Consider the following 17,413-nt stretch of genomic DNA (forward strand, 5'->3'; position numbering starts at 1 on the left):
GAGCAGGCGGCGCGAGCGGGCCTTGGGGCCCTTGGGGGGGTGCGCGGGGCGATCAGACCCCGGGGGGTGCCCCCACAGTGGCCTGGCCCGCGATCGGGGCCCACCGATCAGCAGGCGGGCGTGTGCCGTGGGGGCACTCATTTTCTTCTGCCGCCGCCACAGCTTCCACCATGGCGGAGGCGGAAGAGACCCCCTCCACCGCGCATGCGCCGATGGTGACGTCAGCGGCCGCTGACGCTCCGGCGCATGCGCGGACTTATGCTGACTGTCGAAGGCCTTTCGGCCAGCCCCGACGCCGGTTGTCGTAGCGCCAAAGGTCGTTGCCGCCAGTCGGCAGAGAGGGAGTCACTCAATTAGTACAGATTGTCGGGGGCCTCCAATGGTTCTAGCCATGGAAGCAGTACTTTTAAGTTTATTTTAGCCGTTGCTGCTGCTTCACATTAGAAAACTGTTTTCTCTCGTCAACGGAAATCAGATTTTTAATCTTTTTGAGACAGTAGTAAATAATGATTGCTGAAACCCTTGAAGTGGATCTTCGATACTTTAAGGGTAATGAGGGAAGCCTGTAAATTCATCAACTTAACCTCATCTGAAAGGGTTCACTGATGTACAGATCAAGTTCAAAAACTGACTGCAGATCTTCATAAGGGAAAGCTTGGCTGAAGATGGAATTTTGTGTCAAAGTATTTCAGAGTTTAAAGGCTGTTTACAATCCGGTTACTTACCCAAAATCACTTTTGGCCCTCGGAAGCATTCTGAGGGAAGACAAAATGTGCTGAATTGGATCCAGTACCGATTTCTGCAACTTCTCCTATTGGTTCCTAAAACCTTGTTGGCCCAAGGGTTGCAAGGCAGCCTTTTGGCATCGCTCTCTGGTGAATATTCTTTAAGCGTGATCCTTGCTGACAATTCTATCTTCTGCTGATCTTCTCGGTAAGATACTCAGTGAGTTGCACTTCCACATCTGAATGGGAGGACTGGGGGCAGAATTGTGTATTTTTGGCCGGGTTGCCCACATTGCAATCAAACAGGTCAAGGGAGCAGTCAGCCGACATTGATTTTCCCTGAGTTGCCAATTTGTGGCCAGAGGGTGCGATTGCCCCCTCAGTGGAGGGGGGCTCTCAAAGTTGGAGGGCCAATGGGGGGAGGGAGGGGGGGGGGGGGGGGGGGAGAAAGAGAGAGCCGGGACACCTCCCTCCTGAGGTGCCACCTCAGCACTTTTAAAACCGACCTAACCTCAACTGCAGTATTGTGTCCAATTCTGGCCACCACAGTTTAGGAAGAATGTGAAGGCTTTCGAGAGGGTGGAGCAAAGATTTACGAGAATGATTCCAGGAATGTGCAGATTTCCGCTACGTAGATTGGAGAAGCTTAGTACTGTTGTACTTAGAGGAGAGGAGGTGGGGGGTGGATTTGATAGATGTGTTCAAAATCATCAGAGGCCCAGACAGATCATAGAGAGAGAAATTGTTCCCAATGGAAGATTCCAGAACCAGATGACAGAGATTTAAGACGATTGGCAGAAGAAGCGAAGGTGACCTGAAGAACAAATTCATTGTGCGGAGTACCCTCCCTGAGAGTTTGATTGGAGGAAGATTCAGCCAGGGCTTTCAAAAAAGGAATTGGCTAATTATCTGAAGAGAAAAGTGGAGGAAAGGATGGTGGGAGGAGGGGGCGGTGATGAGAGGGAACACAGCTAAATTACTTTGTGCTGCAGCCATTTTATCATTCTGTGTGTGGCCATTGTTTACCAGAACCATCAACTGAGAAATTTAAAAACAAAATCTACAGATATTTATTTCTAAAAGGCGCACGTTTCTAGTGATCACATCATTTCTCAAGAGTCTAGGTCAGAAGGATAAACAACCTTAGGAAAATATGTGGTTCTTCAGTGTAAAATGTCAATGAATTTTCTTGTGGCCTGGTAGAATTTGCCACTGGCTTTCTAACGGTTTTATCTCAAGCCTGCCCTGTCAGGGATGGTCCTGTGTGGCAGCAAGGGAGACATTTCTTGTCATCAAGGTCGTTTTTAGACACTTTCAGGTATGAATCTCAGTGATAAAGTTTGAGTCACGCAAGTATCCACTGTGTTTTGAAAATGCCCACGCCTTGTGAAGGCGGTTAAAGTGTTGTCGACCGCAGGCCAGGATTCCAGCTGTGTGTTTACGTAATTGTGGTTTTAGTAATTGCCGATGACATTTACATGGTATTTTTACATCTCTGTTACTGGGGCCAAGGCCTTATTCTCACAAACAAGAAGATTAACTCAAAGGAGCTGGCTAGATGCATATTCTAAAGAACATAAACTAGTTTTTACATAGCATGTTCCCTTATTAACCAAAATCTGTATTAATGACAATGCAGAAATTTCCCTGACAAGACAATGTACAATAGCGAAGGAGCATCAAAGCAATGGCAGTACCAGATGAGAACCATATCAGTTGTTGGGAGAGGTGGTGGCTTAGTGGTATTGTCACTGGATTAGTAATCCAGAGACCCAGGATAATGATCTGGGGACCTGGGTTCAAATCCTGCCATGGCAGGTGATGGAATTTAAACTCATTAAAATGTCTGGAATTAAAATGTGTAATGACGACCATGAAACCATTGTCAGTTGTCGGGAAAAACCCATCGGGTTCACTCATGTCCTTTTGGGAAGGAAATCTACCACCGTTACCTGGTCTGGCCTACATGTGACTCCAGACCCACGGCAATGTGGTTGACTCTTAACTGAAAAATGAAAATGAAATGAATGAAAATGAAAATCGCTTATTGTCACGAGTAGGCTTCAATGAAGTTACTGTGAAAAGCCCCTAGTCGCCACATTCCGGCGCCTGTTCGGGGAGGCTGTTACGGGAACTGCACCCTCAAGGACAATTTAAGGGGTAATTGTAAGCTATTTTTGCGTGTAAGGTTAAAGATTCTAATATTATGTTAATAAGAAAGTTTTGGGGCAGCACGGTGGCCTAGTGGTTAGCACAACCGCCTCACGGCGCTGAGGTCCCAGGTTCGATCCCGGCTCTGGGTCACTGTCCGTGTGGAGTTTGCACATTCTCCCCGTGTCTGCGTGGGTTTCGCCCCCACAACCCAAAACGTGCAAGCTAGGTGGATTGGCCATGCTAAATTGCCCCTTAATTGGAAAAATGATTGGGTACACTAAATTTATAAAAAAAAAAAAAAAAAAAAAAAAATAAGAAAGTTTTGTATTAAAGGACCAAATCCCTATTTCTTTGTGTAATTACTCCTGGAACGAAGCATTCCTTCCTCACAGTCTTCCAAAATAAACTAAAATATTAGGATTTCAGTCCAGTAACTGAGCCACCATTGGGATCTGCTCTGGGATCGTAATAATCCTATTTCTCTGTTTGAGGTGCTTTATACTCAAAAGAGCAACAAATGAAATGAAATGAAAATCGCTTATTGTCACGAGTAGGCTTCAATGAAGTTACTGTGAAAAGACCCTAGTCGCCACATTCCGGCGCCTGTTCGGGGAGGCTGGTACGGGAATTGAACCGTGCTGCTGGCCTGCCTTGGTCTGCTTTCAAAGCCAGCGATTTAGCCCAGTGAGCTAAACCAGCCCCTTAGTAGTTTGCATCAGAGAAACAGAAGCCGGGATTCTCTGAGAACGCGGCTAAGTGTTGACGGCAGCGTAAACACCGGAGGCCAGCATCAACGGGCCTCCTGGCCCAGCGATTCCGTGGCCTTGCACTGCTGGCCGCATGTACACAGCAGCCGGCTGCGGGTATGCATATGTGCGCGGCGGCCGCTTCCGCGCCGGACCTGTACAACATGGCGGAGCCACACTGCGGACCGGACAGAAGAAGGTAGGCTCCCCCGGATTGCACTCGCCCATCGATAGGTGGCCCCCGATCGCGAGCCTGGACGTCGTGGAGCCCCCCCCCCCCCCCCCCCCCACCAGGACAGCCACCACGGCAGCGGGTCCGAGCACGCACCAGGTGGAACCATGTTAGAACCACGCTGGTGGGAACTCGGCCAGTCAACCGCGGAGAATCGGCGTGGGGGCCTCTTTCAACGGCCCCCAACCAGCGCCGAGTCAACTGCGCGCGGCTGGCGGCGATTCCCCTCCGATCGCCGGAGAATCGCGTCCTGGCATCGCGAGCCGTCTCGGCCTCAACTTCGATTCTCCGAGCCGGCGCAGGCTCAGAAAATCCCGGCCATAGTTTTTGTACTTGATGAGCTCATTACTAATCAAATGTTGGAGCAATTTAATGAGCGCAAGAGTGTCGCTCATTGGTGTTGCCGATCATTACAGAATAAAAAATTGTTCTGCTATTAAAGAAGAGATAATCTGTTTTAGTGCAATAGTTGGTTGAGCTACATTTTGCCAAATGTTCTGAGAATGGGAGCTGGTCATCTTGAACACCTTTGGCTAGATTGGAGATGCCTTGGAGAAGATTGCCTTGGCAGAGAAGGACACTGAGTTTAATGAAAACAGGGACTTGAGGTAGGATGCAATAGCAATGAAGAAATTGAAGTTGGAAAAACTGAGATGAGAGCAAGAGAAGGAACCAGAGAGTCAGAAATTAGAGTTTCAAATGGAGCTTGAAAGTCAGCAACTAGAGATGGATAAAGCAATATGAATGAGAGAGTTTGAATTAGATGCACATGACCAACTGGCTCACAAATCCAGCTTTGACGTTAACAGGCATATTAGACTGGTACCTCCTTTTGAGGAGAAGGAAGTGGGGTGCGATGTAACACCTCAAGAAACAGAGTCTCGTTTTGGGAGTGTATAGCGGGGTGTTTATTGGTGACTGCAGCGCCAAGAATGACTCTGCTATCAAATGGGACTTTTTTTCTGGTCTCTTGGCATGGGCAACATGAAATCCACCTACCCTGGCGGTAATGGGTTGATGGCGCCGGGGCTGGGGTGTCGGGTTGGCAGAGTACCTAGGCCGGCGGTGCTCCCCCCCCCCCCCCCCCCCCCCCAGGTGCCCTTACGCCTGTGTGGACCAGTGCGAAACGGCGCCATGGCGAGGTCTCCGGGGCGTGGGTGTTCGTTCTCGGGAGCCTGTGCCAAGGCCTTCCCATCGCACCTGCGGTTACGAACTTTATTGCACTTCAGAAAAGTGGCGACGAATCTGAAGTAGCGAAGGGAAATTTTGGCTCTTGTATTTCAGTGTGTACTGACTGGTTAAGCTCAGCGATCTTCAGCCATGTCCACAGAGCAAAGTTTGCAATGTGACGATGTTAAAATGTTTACATTGAGAGCTTACCAGCTTGTTCCTGAACACATAGACAGTGATTTAGAAACTATAGCAAGCCTGTGTTGAATTTGCCAGGGAGACGAAAACTCTCTTTGACAAATGGTGTGACTCAGGCAATAGATTGTGACTTTTAAAAAACTTGAGATCTGAGGTTTACACGGCTGAGGACGAAGGAGTTTTCCTTTTTTTCACATGTCCATAAGGTATACTCTCGCATCGACTTTTTTGTTCTGAGCAGGGCACTAATACCGAAGGTGGTGGATGCTGAGTACTCGGCAATCGCGGTGTCGGATCATGCCCCGCACTGGGTGGATCTACGGGTTAGTGTGGAGAGAGGGCAATGCCCGCTGTGGAGACTGGATGTGGGGTTGCTAGCGGACGAGGCAGTCTGTGGGCGGGTTAACAAGTCCATCCAGAACTACCTGGAAACAAATGATTCGAGGGAGGTCTCTGCAGCGACGGTCTGGGAAGCTCTGAAGGCAGTGGTCAGAGGGGAATTAATCTCGATACGGGCCCACAGAGAATTGGTGGAACGGGCTGAGAGGGATAGATTAGTGGAGGAGATACTCCAGGTGGACAGGAGATACTCGGAGGCACCGGACCCAGGGTTACTGAGGGAGTGGCGGACGTTAAAGGCGGAGTTTGGGCTGTTGACCACAAGGAAAGCAGTGGAACAGTTGAGGAAGGCAAGGAGGGCGATCTATGAGTACGGGGAAAAGGCAAGCGGAATGTTGGCGCACCAGCTCAGGAAAAGAGAGGCGGCCAGGGAGACAGGTAAAGTGAAGAGCAGAGATGATAATACTGTCCTGGGCCCAGTGTTGATGAACAAGGGGCGGAATTCTCCGACCCCCCGCGGGCCCCCGCGCCAGTCGGCGGGCCCCCCGCAGCGATTATCCGGCCCGCGATGGGCCGAAATCCCGCCGCTGTCAGGCCCCTCCCGCCGACGTGGTTTAAACCACCTCTGGTGCCGGTGGGAGCAGGCGACGCGAGCGGGCCCCGGGGTCCTGGGGGGTCCTGGGGGTGCGGGCCGATCTGACCCCGGGGGGTGCCCCCACGGTGGCCTGGCCCGCGATCAGGGCCCACCAATCGGCGAGCGGGACTGTGCCGTGGGGGCACTCTTTTTCTTCCGCCGCTGCCACGGCCTCCACCATGGCGGAGGCGGAAGAGACCCCCTCCACCGCGCATGTGGCGGGGTGACATCAGCGGCTGCTGATGCTCCGGCGCATGCGCGGACTCATGCCGACCTGCGAAGGCCTTTCGGCTAGCCGTGGCGCGTGTTGGCGGGGCGCCAAAGGCCTTTCGCTTCGGTCGGCGGGGCGCCAGCCACTCCGGCGCGGGCCTCGCCCCTAAAGGTGAGGAGAATTCCGCACCTTTGGGGAGGCCCGACGCCGAGTGGTTCTCGCCACTCCGGTACGCCGGGACCCCCCCATCCCGCCGGGTAGGGGAGAATCCCGGCCAAGGTGTTTAAGGACGTTTATAGTAAATTATATGAGTCAACCCCCAGCTGGGGTGGAGGGGATGAGGCAATTTCTGGATCAGTTGAGATCAGTTGAGGGTGGAGGAGGACTTGGTGGAGGGGCTGGGAGCCCCAACTGAGATTGAGGAAATAATCAAGGGGCTGGAGGGCTTGCAGTCGGGCAAGGCCCCGGGGCCTGACGGCTACCCAGTGGAATTGTATAAGAAGTTTTCAGAGATATTGAGCCCACTGCTGGTGAGGACATTTAACGAAGCAAGAGAGAAGGGAGTCCTCACCCCAACAATGTTGCAGGCCTCGATTTCATTGATCTTGAAACGGGAGAAGGATCCGGAGCAATGCAGCTCATACAGGCCGATTTCTCTACTGAATGTGGATGCCAAACTGCTGGCTAAGATACTGGCCACAAGGGCTTTATTGACTGGGTGCGGTTGCTCTATCAGGCACCAGGTAGCGAGTGTGCGTACGAACCGGCTGAGGTCGGGGTATTTTGAACTACACCGGGGGACGAGGTAAGGGTGCCCCCTCTCCCCGTTACTGTTTTCTCTGGCCACAGAGCCATTGGCCATGGCGGTAAGAGCCTCTAGGAACTGGAAAGGGCTGGTTCGGGGGGGGGGGGGGGGGGGGGGGGAAGAGCACGGATCTCGCTCTATGCAGATGACCTGCTCTTGTACATTTCGGACCCGTTGGAGGGGATGGAGGAAGTAATGCGAATCTTGGGGGAATTTGGCAATTTTTCGGGGTATAAATTGAACATGGGGAAAAGCGAGATGTTTGCGATCCAGGCAAGAGGGCAGGAGAAGAGACTGGGAGAGCTGCCGCTTAGAATGGAAGGGAAGAGCTTTCGATATCTGGGAATCCAGGTGGCCCGGAAATGGGAGGTACTTCACAAGTTAAACCTATCCCGGTTGGTAGAACAAATGGAAGGGGACTTTAAGAGATGGGACATGCTCCCGCTATCACTGGCGGGGACGGTACAGACCGTGAAAATGACGGTCCTCCCCAGATTTCTGTTTGTCTTTCAGTGCTTCCCCATCTACATCCCTAAGGCCTTTTTCAAGTGGGTGAATAAGATTATTTTGGGCTTTGTGTGGGCGGGTAAAACCCCACGGGTGAAGAAAGTGTTGCTGGAGCGCAGTCGGGGGGAGGGTGGGTTGGCGCTGCCGAACTTCTGCAATTACTACGGGGCGGCTAATATAGCCATGATTAGGCAGTAGGCAGTGGGGGAGGGGTCAGCATGGGAGCGGATGGAGGCAGCGTCATGTAAAGATACCAGTCTGGGAGCACTGGTAATGGCACCTCTACCGTTCTCGCCAGCCCAGTACTTCACAGGTCCGGTGGTAGTGGCGGCTCTGAGGATCTGGGGGCAGTGGAGGAGATATAAGAGAGTGGAGGGAGCATCGACTTGGACCCCGATTTAAAACAACCACAGGTTTGTACCGGGCAGGCTAGATGGCGGGTTCCGGAGTTGGCAGAGGGCAGGAATTAGAAGGATAGGTGATCTATTTATAGATGGGAGCTTTCCCAGCTTGAAAGCTTTGGAGGATAAATTTAAATTGCCAGCAGGGAATGGTTTTAGGTATTTGCAGGTGCGCGACTTCCTGAGAAAACAGGTGCTGGCCTTTCCGTTGCCCAATGGCGATATCGTAATCGACGATCGGGTGGAGAATCGCCCAAATCGGCACCGGTTTGACACTGGTCAGCCGTGCTCCGCCCCCCTTGGAAATGGCATAATTGAGTCATGCGGCGCGTGCCGTTTCAACGGCGTTGGCGCGTCATCATCCGGCCCTCCCGCAATGGTCCGCCCCTGATGGGCTGAGCTCCCGGCTGCGCGGGACACGTGTGGTTTCAGTCGTGCGGGAACCCTGCGTGGCGGCTGCGGACTGTGCCCAGTGGCGCCACACTCGGCCAGAATCCTGGGGCGACTGGTGGGCGGTGGCCAGGGGTGGGTGCTGTGTGGTTGGAGATGGAGGGTCCGATCTGCGCACGGCGAGCGCCATGTTCTACAGTGTGACCGCTGCAGGTCGTCAGCCGTGTGCATGTACGGCCAGGGGCCCGGCCATTCTCCGGCCGATTTCGGCATGGGAGCCAGGAGTTCCACCCAGCGGCACTGCTCACCCCTCACTGGTCCCAGAATCAGTGAGGGTTTCATGCAGAAGTTTGGTCGTAAAAGACCACACATGGTCCATCACTTAATCGCTGAAACGGTGAATCCAGGCCATTATCTTTTAACTTCCTTGCTTGGACAGCACGGTGGCGCAGTGGGTTAGCCCTGCAGCCTCACTGCGCCAAGTTCCCATGTTCGATCCTGACTCTGGGTCACTGTCCATGTGGAGTTTGCACATTCTCCCCCTGTTTGCGTGGGTTTCACCCCCACAACCCAAAGATGTGCAGGGTAGGTGGATTGGCCACGTTAAATTTCCCCTTAATTGAAAAAATTAATTGGATACTCTAAATTTATTTTTAAAATCTTTTAGCTTCCTTGCTTAGCCATGGTCTGTTTTTCCCCTCTTGCGATCTTTCTTCCTCTCTTGAATATATTTTAGTTGGGAGGAATTTAATATCACCGTTAGTCTTCCTGCCCAGTCCACTAGTGCCAAATCTGTCTTCATGCCAAAATAATTATCTTTGTTCAACTCTAGTATTTCGCTTTCAAACTGAATTGCATGCTATGATCACTCTTCCCTAGAGGATCCTTAACTATGAGGTCATTAATTAATCCCTCCTCCTCTTTACACAATACCAAATCCAGAATAGCCTGTTCCACGGTTGGTTCCACAACATATTGTTCCAAGAAACAATCTCTAATACACCCAATGAACTCTCCCTCAAGGATACCTTGGCGAATTTGATTAATCCACTCCATGTGAATCTTAAAATCACCCATGATTATTTTTGTACCTGTTTAAGGCACCTTGGTGAGAATGTTGCCGTGCATCTTGTAGATGGTACACAACGGCTGCTACAGTGGTGGTGGTGGAGGGGGTGAATGTTTAAGGAGATGGTGGGATGCAAGTGGGCTGCTTTTTTTTGGATGGGGTCGAGTTGTGTGTTGTTGGAGCTGCACTCATCCAGGCAGGTGGAGGGTATTCCATTACACTCCTGACTTCTCCTATGTAGATGCGGACAGACATTGAGGAGTCAGGAGGTGAATTACTCGCCACAATATTTATGTGACTAGTCCAGCCTCCCGTACCAGCCTCCCCGAACAGGCGCCGGAATGTGGCGACTAGGGGCTTTTCACAGTAACTTCATTTGAAGCCTACTTGTGACAATAAGCGATTTTCATTTTTCATTTTCAGCTCAGTTTCTGGTAAATGCTTAAACCTCCACCCACCCACCCACACACACTCTCTCACACACACACACGCCAGATGTTGTAGTGGGGGTTTAGTGATGGTATTATCATTGAATGTCAAGGGCGATGGTTTGATTCTTTTATTGGAGATGGTCATTATCTGGCACTTGTGAATGTAACTTGCCACTTGTCAGCCCAAACCTGCTTATTGTCCAGGTCTTGCTGCATTTGGACATGGACTGCTTAGCTGTTGAGCACAGAGCTAAATCGCTGGCTTTGAAAGCAGGCCAGCAGCACGGTTCGATTCCCGTAACAGCCTCCCCGAACAGGCGCCGGAATGTGGCGACTAGGGGCTTTTCACAGTAACTTCATTTGAAGCCTACTTGTGACAATAAGCGATTTTCATTCATTATCTGAGGAGTCGCAAATGGTGCTGAACATGGTGCAGTCATCCGCAAACATTCCCATTATGACCTCATGATGGAAAGGAGGTCATTGATGAAGCAGCTGAAGATGGTTGGGCTAAGGGCACGGTAGCACAATGGTTAGCACAACTGCTTCACAGCTCCAGGGTCCCAGGTTTGATTCCTGGCTCTGGTCACTGTCTGTGCGGAGTCTGCACGTTCTCCCCGTGTCTTTGTGGGTTTCCTCCGGGTGCTCCGGATTCCTCCCACAGTCCAAAGACGTGCAGGTTAGGTGGATTGGCCATGATAAATTGCCCTTATGTTAGGTGGGGTTACGGGGCTTAAGTGGGGTGCTCTTTCCAAGAGCCGGTGCAAACTCAGTGGGCCGAGTGGCCTCCTTCTGCACTGTAAATTCTATGACCACTGCCCTGAGGAACTCCTGCAGTGATGTCCTGGAGCTGAGATTGACCATCACCCAACACAACCATCTTCCTTTGTGCCAGATATGACTCCAACTGGCAGCGAGTTTCCCCCCTGATTCCCATTGACTCCAGTTTCGCTAGCGCTCCTTCATTCTCGACCAAATGCTGCCTTGATGTCAAAGGCAGTCACTCTCACCTCTGCATTCAGCTCTTTAGTCCATGCTTGAATCAGGGCTGTAATGAGGTCAGGAGCTGAGTGACCCTGGCGGAACCCAAACTGAGATTGAGTGAGCAATTGTTTTTGCTCAGCATGTGCTGCTTGATAGCAGGGTTGATGACCCAGCGCATCTCTTTACTGATGATCAAGAGGAGACGGATGGCGCGGTAATCAGCTGGGTTTGACTTTTCCTGCTTTTTGTGTACGGGAGATAACCGGGCAATTTTCCACGTTTCTGGATAAATGCCAGTGTTGTAACTGTGCAGGAACAGCTTGGCTAGTGGCCCAGCAAGTTGTGGAGCATATGTCTGCACAAGTGATGGTACCATAACCTCATTTTTCACACCCCCAGCGCTGATCAAAGGTGCATTGCTGAAGTAAAACTTGGTGGCAGCGAGAACACTCAAAAGGCACTTTCTCGCATGAGTAGGATCTCCATGACTTGTCCACCTTCACTCTCGTCTCTTCCACCCCTGATTCTGTATTGCCCGCTGATGCACAGGAACGTACAGAATAAGCTCTGTGAGCTCGGCAATCGAAGGGAAAGTGCTGGGAGTTGAGGTGTTTAACGATTCAGCCTGATCATACCCACCCTCCCAGCCGTGTTTCCAAGCCGCAATTGTCACTGACAGGCTGTGCAGTGAACTCCCGGCAAACTGGTTCTCGTCAAATTGCTATTTCTTGTTTCCATGCTGACATAATAGGAGCCAATATTTGAAAAGGGAACGGAGACAGATTCCATCTAATGAGAATTAGAGCCCTCTAAGGTCAGGATATCACAATCCCACAGCCAGTGTGAGTGGCCAACGTCTCTCTGATCATTGCACTCACAGTCACCGAGGTCAGGGTCTTTTAAAGCCAGAAAACTGGAAGATAAACACCAGAATCTCCTTAATTAAAACTTCCTGCAAATCCCAAAGCCCTCCCTGCTTACTGGGATCAACGAGTTCTCAGACAACTGTGTCGGGATTCTACCACCCAAAACATGGTTAAGTGTACGGGCAACAAGGTGGCAGACGGAGCCTCATGTGGGCAAGTGGGAGGTTGTTCACTTTGGTCAGAAAAAAGCAGAATTACTTTTAACAGGTGCCAAACTTATTAAATGTCGGACTTGGGTATATTCATACAGTGATTAATAAAGACCAACATGCCGTTTGGCTTCCTAATTCCAAGGGGAATACAGGAATCAAAAGTCTTGCTACAATTCAGTTGTTAAAATTGATAAGGTTCACTAATGTCCTTTCGGGAAAGAAATCTCCCATCCTTACCTGGTCTGCCCCACAATGTGACTCCAGGTACATAACAATGAGCAATGACCGACAAACCACTCAGCTCAAGGGCTGTTGGGGATGGGCAACAAATGCCGGCCTTGCCAGTGATGCCCACGTCCCATCAAAGAATCAAAAACACGTATAAGGTCAGGTAAAGTCGCCATAGTCCCAGATGGCCGTAGGCTGCTTTCCCCTTTGAGGGGGGAGAGCTGACTGGTGATGATTTAACCTGAGGGTCACCACGCCTCAGGCGAGGAGCAAGGTTGAGAAGGCGGGGCCGACATCAGTAATAAAAAAATGAATAAGACTTTGGCAAGGCCACACATACTGTGCACCATTTTGGTCTCCATATTCAAGCAAGGATATACTTGCGCAAGAAACTTCAGAGAGTCGTGAACACTGTCCAGTCCTTCAGACGAACCCGCCTCCCATCCATTGACTTTATCCCCACCTCCTGCTGCCTTGGGAAAGTGGGCAGCATGATCAAAGACCCCTCCCACCCGGCTTACTCACTCTTCCAACTTCTTCCATCGGGCAGGAGATACAAAATCATAGAATCATAGAATTTACAGTACAGAAGGAGGCCATTCGGCCCATCGAGTCTGCACCGGCTCTTGGAAAGAGCGCCCTACCCAAAGTCAACACCTCCACCCTATCCCCATAACCCAGTAACTCCACCCAACACTAAGGGCAATTTTGGACACGAAGGGCAATTTAGCATGGCCAGTCCACCTAACCCGCACATCTTTGGACTGTGGGAGGAAACCGGAGCACCCGGAGGAAACCCACGCACACACGGGGAGGATGTGCCGACTCCGCACAGACAGTGACCCAAGCCGGAATTGAACCTGGGATCCTGGAGCTGTGAAGCAATTATGCTACCCACAATGCTACCGTGCTGCGGTCTGAGAACACGCACGAACAGATTCAAAAACAGCATCTTCCCCGCTGTTACCAGACTCCTAAACGACCCTCTTATGGATTGATCTGATTAATACTACACCCCTGTGTGCTTCACCTGATGCCGGTGTTTATGTAGTTACATTGTGTACCTTGTGTTGCCCTATTACGTATTTTCTTTTCATGTGCTAAATGATCTGCTTGAGCTGCTCGCAGAAAACTACTTTTCACTGTACCTCGGTACACGTGACAGTAAACAAATCCAAATCCATTGGAGAAGGAACAGCAAAGGTTAATCGATTGACATTAAAGACTTACCCGAGAATAAGAGGCCGAGTAAATTAGATCAATCCGCTCAGGAGTTTAGAAGAATGAAAGGTGGTCTCCTCGAACATACAGGGTTCTGAAGGGGTTCAACTGGGAAATCTAGAACATAGGGGCAGCAGGGTAGCATGGTGGTTAGCATAAATGCTTCACAGCTCCAGGGTCCCAGGTTCGATTCCCGGCTGGGTCACTGCCTGTGTGGAGTCTGCACGTCCTCCCCCTGTGTGCGTGGGTTTCCTCCGGGTGCTCCGGTTTCCTCCCACAGTCCAAAGATGTGCGGGTTAGGTGGATTGGCCATGCTAAATTGCCCGTAGTGTCCTAATAAAAGTAAGGTTAAGGGAGGGGTTGTTGGGTTATGGGTATAGGGTGGATACGTGGGTTTGAGTAGGGTGATCATGGCTTGGCACAACATTGAGGGCCGAAGGGCCTGTTCTGTGCTGTACTGTTCTATGTTCTATTGGGGCAAAGTCTCAGAATAAGGGGCTGAAATGAAGAAAATTGTCTTCACTCAGAGGAATTTTCTAGCAAAGATTCTCCATCATTGAGTATATTTAAAGCTGAGTGTGGTGAATGTAACTTAGTAATTCACACTGTATTGACCAATACCATTGTAAGCGCAGTAGCGTTATCCGACCACTAGGGGGAGTAGCTCTGGGAATGCTCAGGAGTTTGTACAGGGCTCCACCCTTGGCTCCGCCCACGACTCCTCCCCCTGGACTACTGTATAAATACCCTTGTCCAGAGCCAGCCTGCAGTTCATCGAGAGTTCAACGGGTAACAGGCTGGCTCTGTAGTAAGTAGATTAAAACCACTGTTCATATCTTAAAGGACGTGTCTAGTGAATTGATGGTTCCATCACTGAGGTAGACACTTGGCGGGTTGGCGGGTTCCTCCATTCGCCGGCAGCGCACCCACGGCCAAGGGTTAGGACCATTTTAGGCTGATTTTGGTGAGATTCCCAATCGACAAGTATCTTTACAACTTTTGTACCACTGATGCAGTGGACCGGGGCATTTACCTTCCCTGGTGTCCTAACCCAATGCATCCACTTTCTACTTTACTCCTTGATACCATTATCGAAGGTCAATGTTGCACGCTTTGATGTTGCACACCCCACTTTAGGGCGGCACGGTAGCACAGTGGTTAGCACTGTTGCTTCACGGCTCCCAGGTTCGATTCTCGGCTTGTGTCACTGTGTGAAGTCTGCATGTTCCCCCCGTGTCTGCGGGGGTTTCCTCCGGGTGCCCCGGTTTCCTCGCACAGCCCAAAGATGTGCAGGTTAGGTGGATTGGCCATGCTAAATTGCCCTTAGTGTCCAAAAACAAGGTTGGGTCGGGTTACTGGGTTACGGGGATAGGATGATGGTGTGGGCTTAAGTAGGGTGCTCTTTCCGAGGGCCAGTACAGACTCGATGGGCCGAATGGCCTCCTTCTGCACTGTAAATTCTATGATTTTATGATTCATCGTAGATGGAGGCAGGTCTGCATAAGTGTTACAGAAGCTTTAGTTTGGGGGGGGGGGTGAGGAGGGGGTGCAGGGTGAGGACTAATATGAACCCATTTCTCCAAATATACTGATTTTGTCCTTCCGCATACTTTGCGTGTCAGGGTTGAACTTCTGCAGAGTTGTCCCAATCACCTATCATAACTACGGCAGAGGATCATCAAAGTGGATCTAAATGCCACCCCTTTTTATGGGATTCCTGCTGGATTTTTGCGGGTCAGTGTTATGTGGGGAGATTGAAAGCCACTCCTGCCGCCTCACCATAGAAATGTGCACATTGCGATTGGTAGTTATGTTTTTGAGGTTTACGGCCAGATTTCAACTGTAGCTCGTTTTTAACCAGCCAGGTCTCTAGACAAACTCTACAACTTCGCCGAGTGCTCCGGCCTGCACCTGATTTTTGGCTTGAACTCCCTGCTGCGGAATCCTGACAACTCCTGGAATGGCTCCAGTGGACTGAGTCTGCTCAAGTACTGTGCCGGCAAGAAGTATAACATATCCTGGGATCTTGGAAATGGTAAGTGAGCTTCTGTGTCTGGTCAGCGAGGTCTACGTTTCCTCCCTCACTCCCCATGAACCCACTCGAGTATGTCGATTTGTCTTCATAGCACCGTTTGATGTTCAGCTCGATAACTTAGATATTCCGGGGGGGGGACAAAAGGACGTGGAGGCACAGGGGAAGGTGCGAGAAAAGATTTACCAGAATGATAAGAGGAGTGTGAGCGTATATCTATCGGGGGAAATCTAACAGACCGAAGCTCTTTATCACTTAAAAAGCGAAGGCTAAGGGGTAACCTGAGAAGGTTCTTAAAATTCTTAAGGGATTTCCTCGGGTAGACCCCCACTCCTGGGGGAGTCCAAAACTAAGGGTCATAAACGTAAGACAGCTACCAATAAATCAAAGTAACTTCTTTACTGATAGAGGGAATAGAATATGGCATTTGCTGCCAGAGGGATCAGCAAAGACAAATAGCAAAGATATATTTAAATGGAAGCTCGGCAATTACGTGAGGGAGAAAGAAATAGAAGGGTGCGAGGGAGCGGAGTGGGAACCAGCTCGTGTACAGCATGTGCACAGGCATAGACCAGGGTATCTGGTGTACGTTCAATGTAAGTTGATGTAATCTTGGCAGCACATTCTCTGGGTAAGAACGGCCACTGGGCTCTTCATTCCCAAGTGACTCGGGAAATATCCTGCTTTCCCACGTGGCCATTGCACACCTTCTTTATTCTATTATCGTGTGATTTCTAGTTATTCCATAAAATCGAGGCATGTCAAAGCTAGGTACCCAATTCAGGGGTGGGATGTGTTCCTAAATATTTCAGTACATGGCACCCCCCCTCCCCCCTCCCATGATGCCACCATTGGACCACCCAACACATTCAACCTTAAGACAAACAGCCTTCCCATACCATTGAAATGCAGACTCCTCATTAACTCAATTGGACAATTCATGACTGTCAAACAATCTTTTTCACCACTAACCCCACTCCCGCCCTTCACCACCCCCACCACAACGCCATGTTTTTAATACAAATAAACAAAAATGTTCAAAGAGAACGAGAATATTAAAATCACTGTGATATTTCTCCTTTGGGTTTCCCACGTTCCTCCAAATTCATCTTTAGCTCCTGGGGACTCCAGGGCAATGCTGGAGACTTGGCATCCATGCCAATCGCTGGCAAAGTCACTGGCTGGAAAATCTACAATCCCAGTGCAGTAACATAGGAGCTCAAATTGGAAACTTCAGAATGCCCCTTGACTCACCCGTCAAACTTCAGAAAGCAAATGAATGAACGCAGGGCTGGAATAACCCAGATTGAATGAAGTGACAGTAACAATGATATCTTGGCCTGGGTTACTCCAGATTTTGATACACACTCATGTTAAGTTTGCCCACACAGGAAAACGCTAACGTTTGATCAAAGAGGAACTTTCTGTTATATTAATTTTATGTCCCTGTTGTTCGAGCGACATCAAGTTAAATGGTAAACTCTCAATGGTGCTGGTTTAATGCTCCACCGATTTGTCAGCATTGGTGAGACGTTACATCTGTTCATGGACTCAGTTAGACGTGACGTAATGATGGATCAGACTAGACTGAGACTGACTTTGCGCCATTAAACCTCTCATGTCTTTCTAAAGAGGTCACAGCTGTAAGGGGATACAAATACTCACTGGGTTAACAAAAGATGAAGTAAAGCATTTTGAAGAAGGGATTATTTAAATTATGCTCTGATCATCAGTGGAAAATGGAAGGTCCCCGGGAGTTTGAGTTGTAATCTGTTCCTGGATGACCACAAACTTCCCTCAGTGCCACCCATTGATTCTAACAAACTGAGCTTTGCCGTATGAACGAGCCTAAATAAAT

General features: G+C 50.1%; 1 protein-coding gene across 1 annotated transcript in view; it reads left to right on the plus strand.

The window, feature by feature from the left end:
• hpse2 (heparanase 2) overlaps positions 1-17,413 on the plus strand; it is a 279,913-nt gene that overhangs the window by 108,646 nt on the left and 153,854 nt on the right. Inside the window, exon 4 of the mRNA XM_038822233.1 lies at positions 15,385-15,558. Within this exon, the coding sequence (XP_038678161.1) occupies positions 15,385-15,558 (174 nt within the window). The remainder of the gene's footprint in view (positions 1-15,384; positions 15,559-17,413) is intronic.

This window comes from Scyliorhinus canicula, chromosome 16, assembly GCF_902713615.1.
Source record: "Scyliorhinus canicula chromosome 16, sScyCan1.1, whole genome shotgun sequence".
Classification (NCBI taxonomy): domain Eukaryota; kingdom Metazoa; phylum Chordata; class Chondrichthyes; order Carcharhiniformes; family Scyliorhinidae; genus Scyliorhinus; species Scyliorhinus canicula.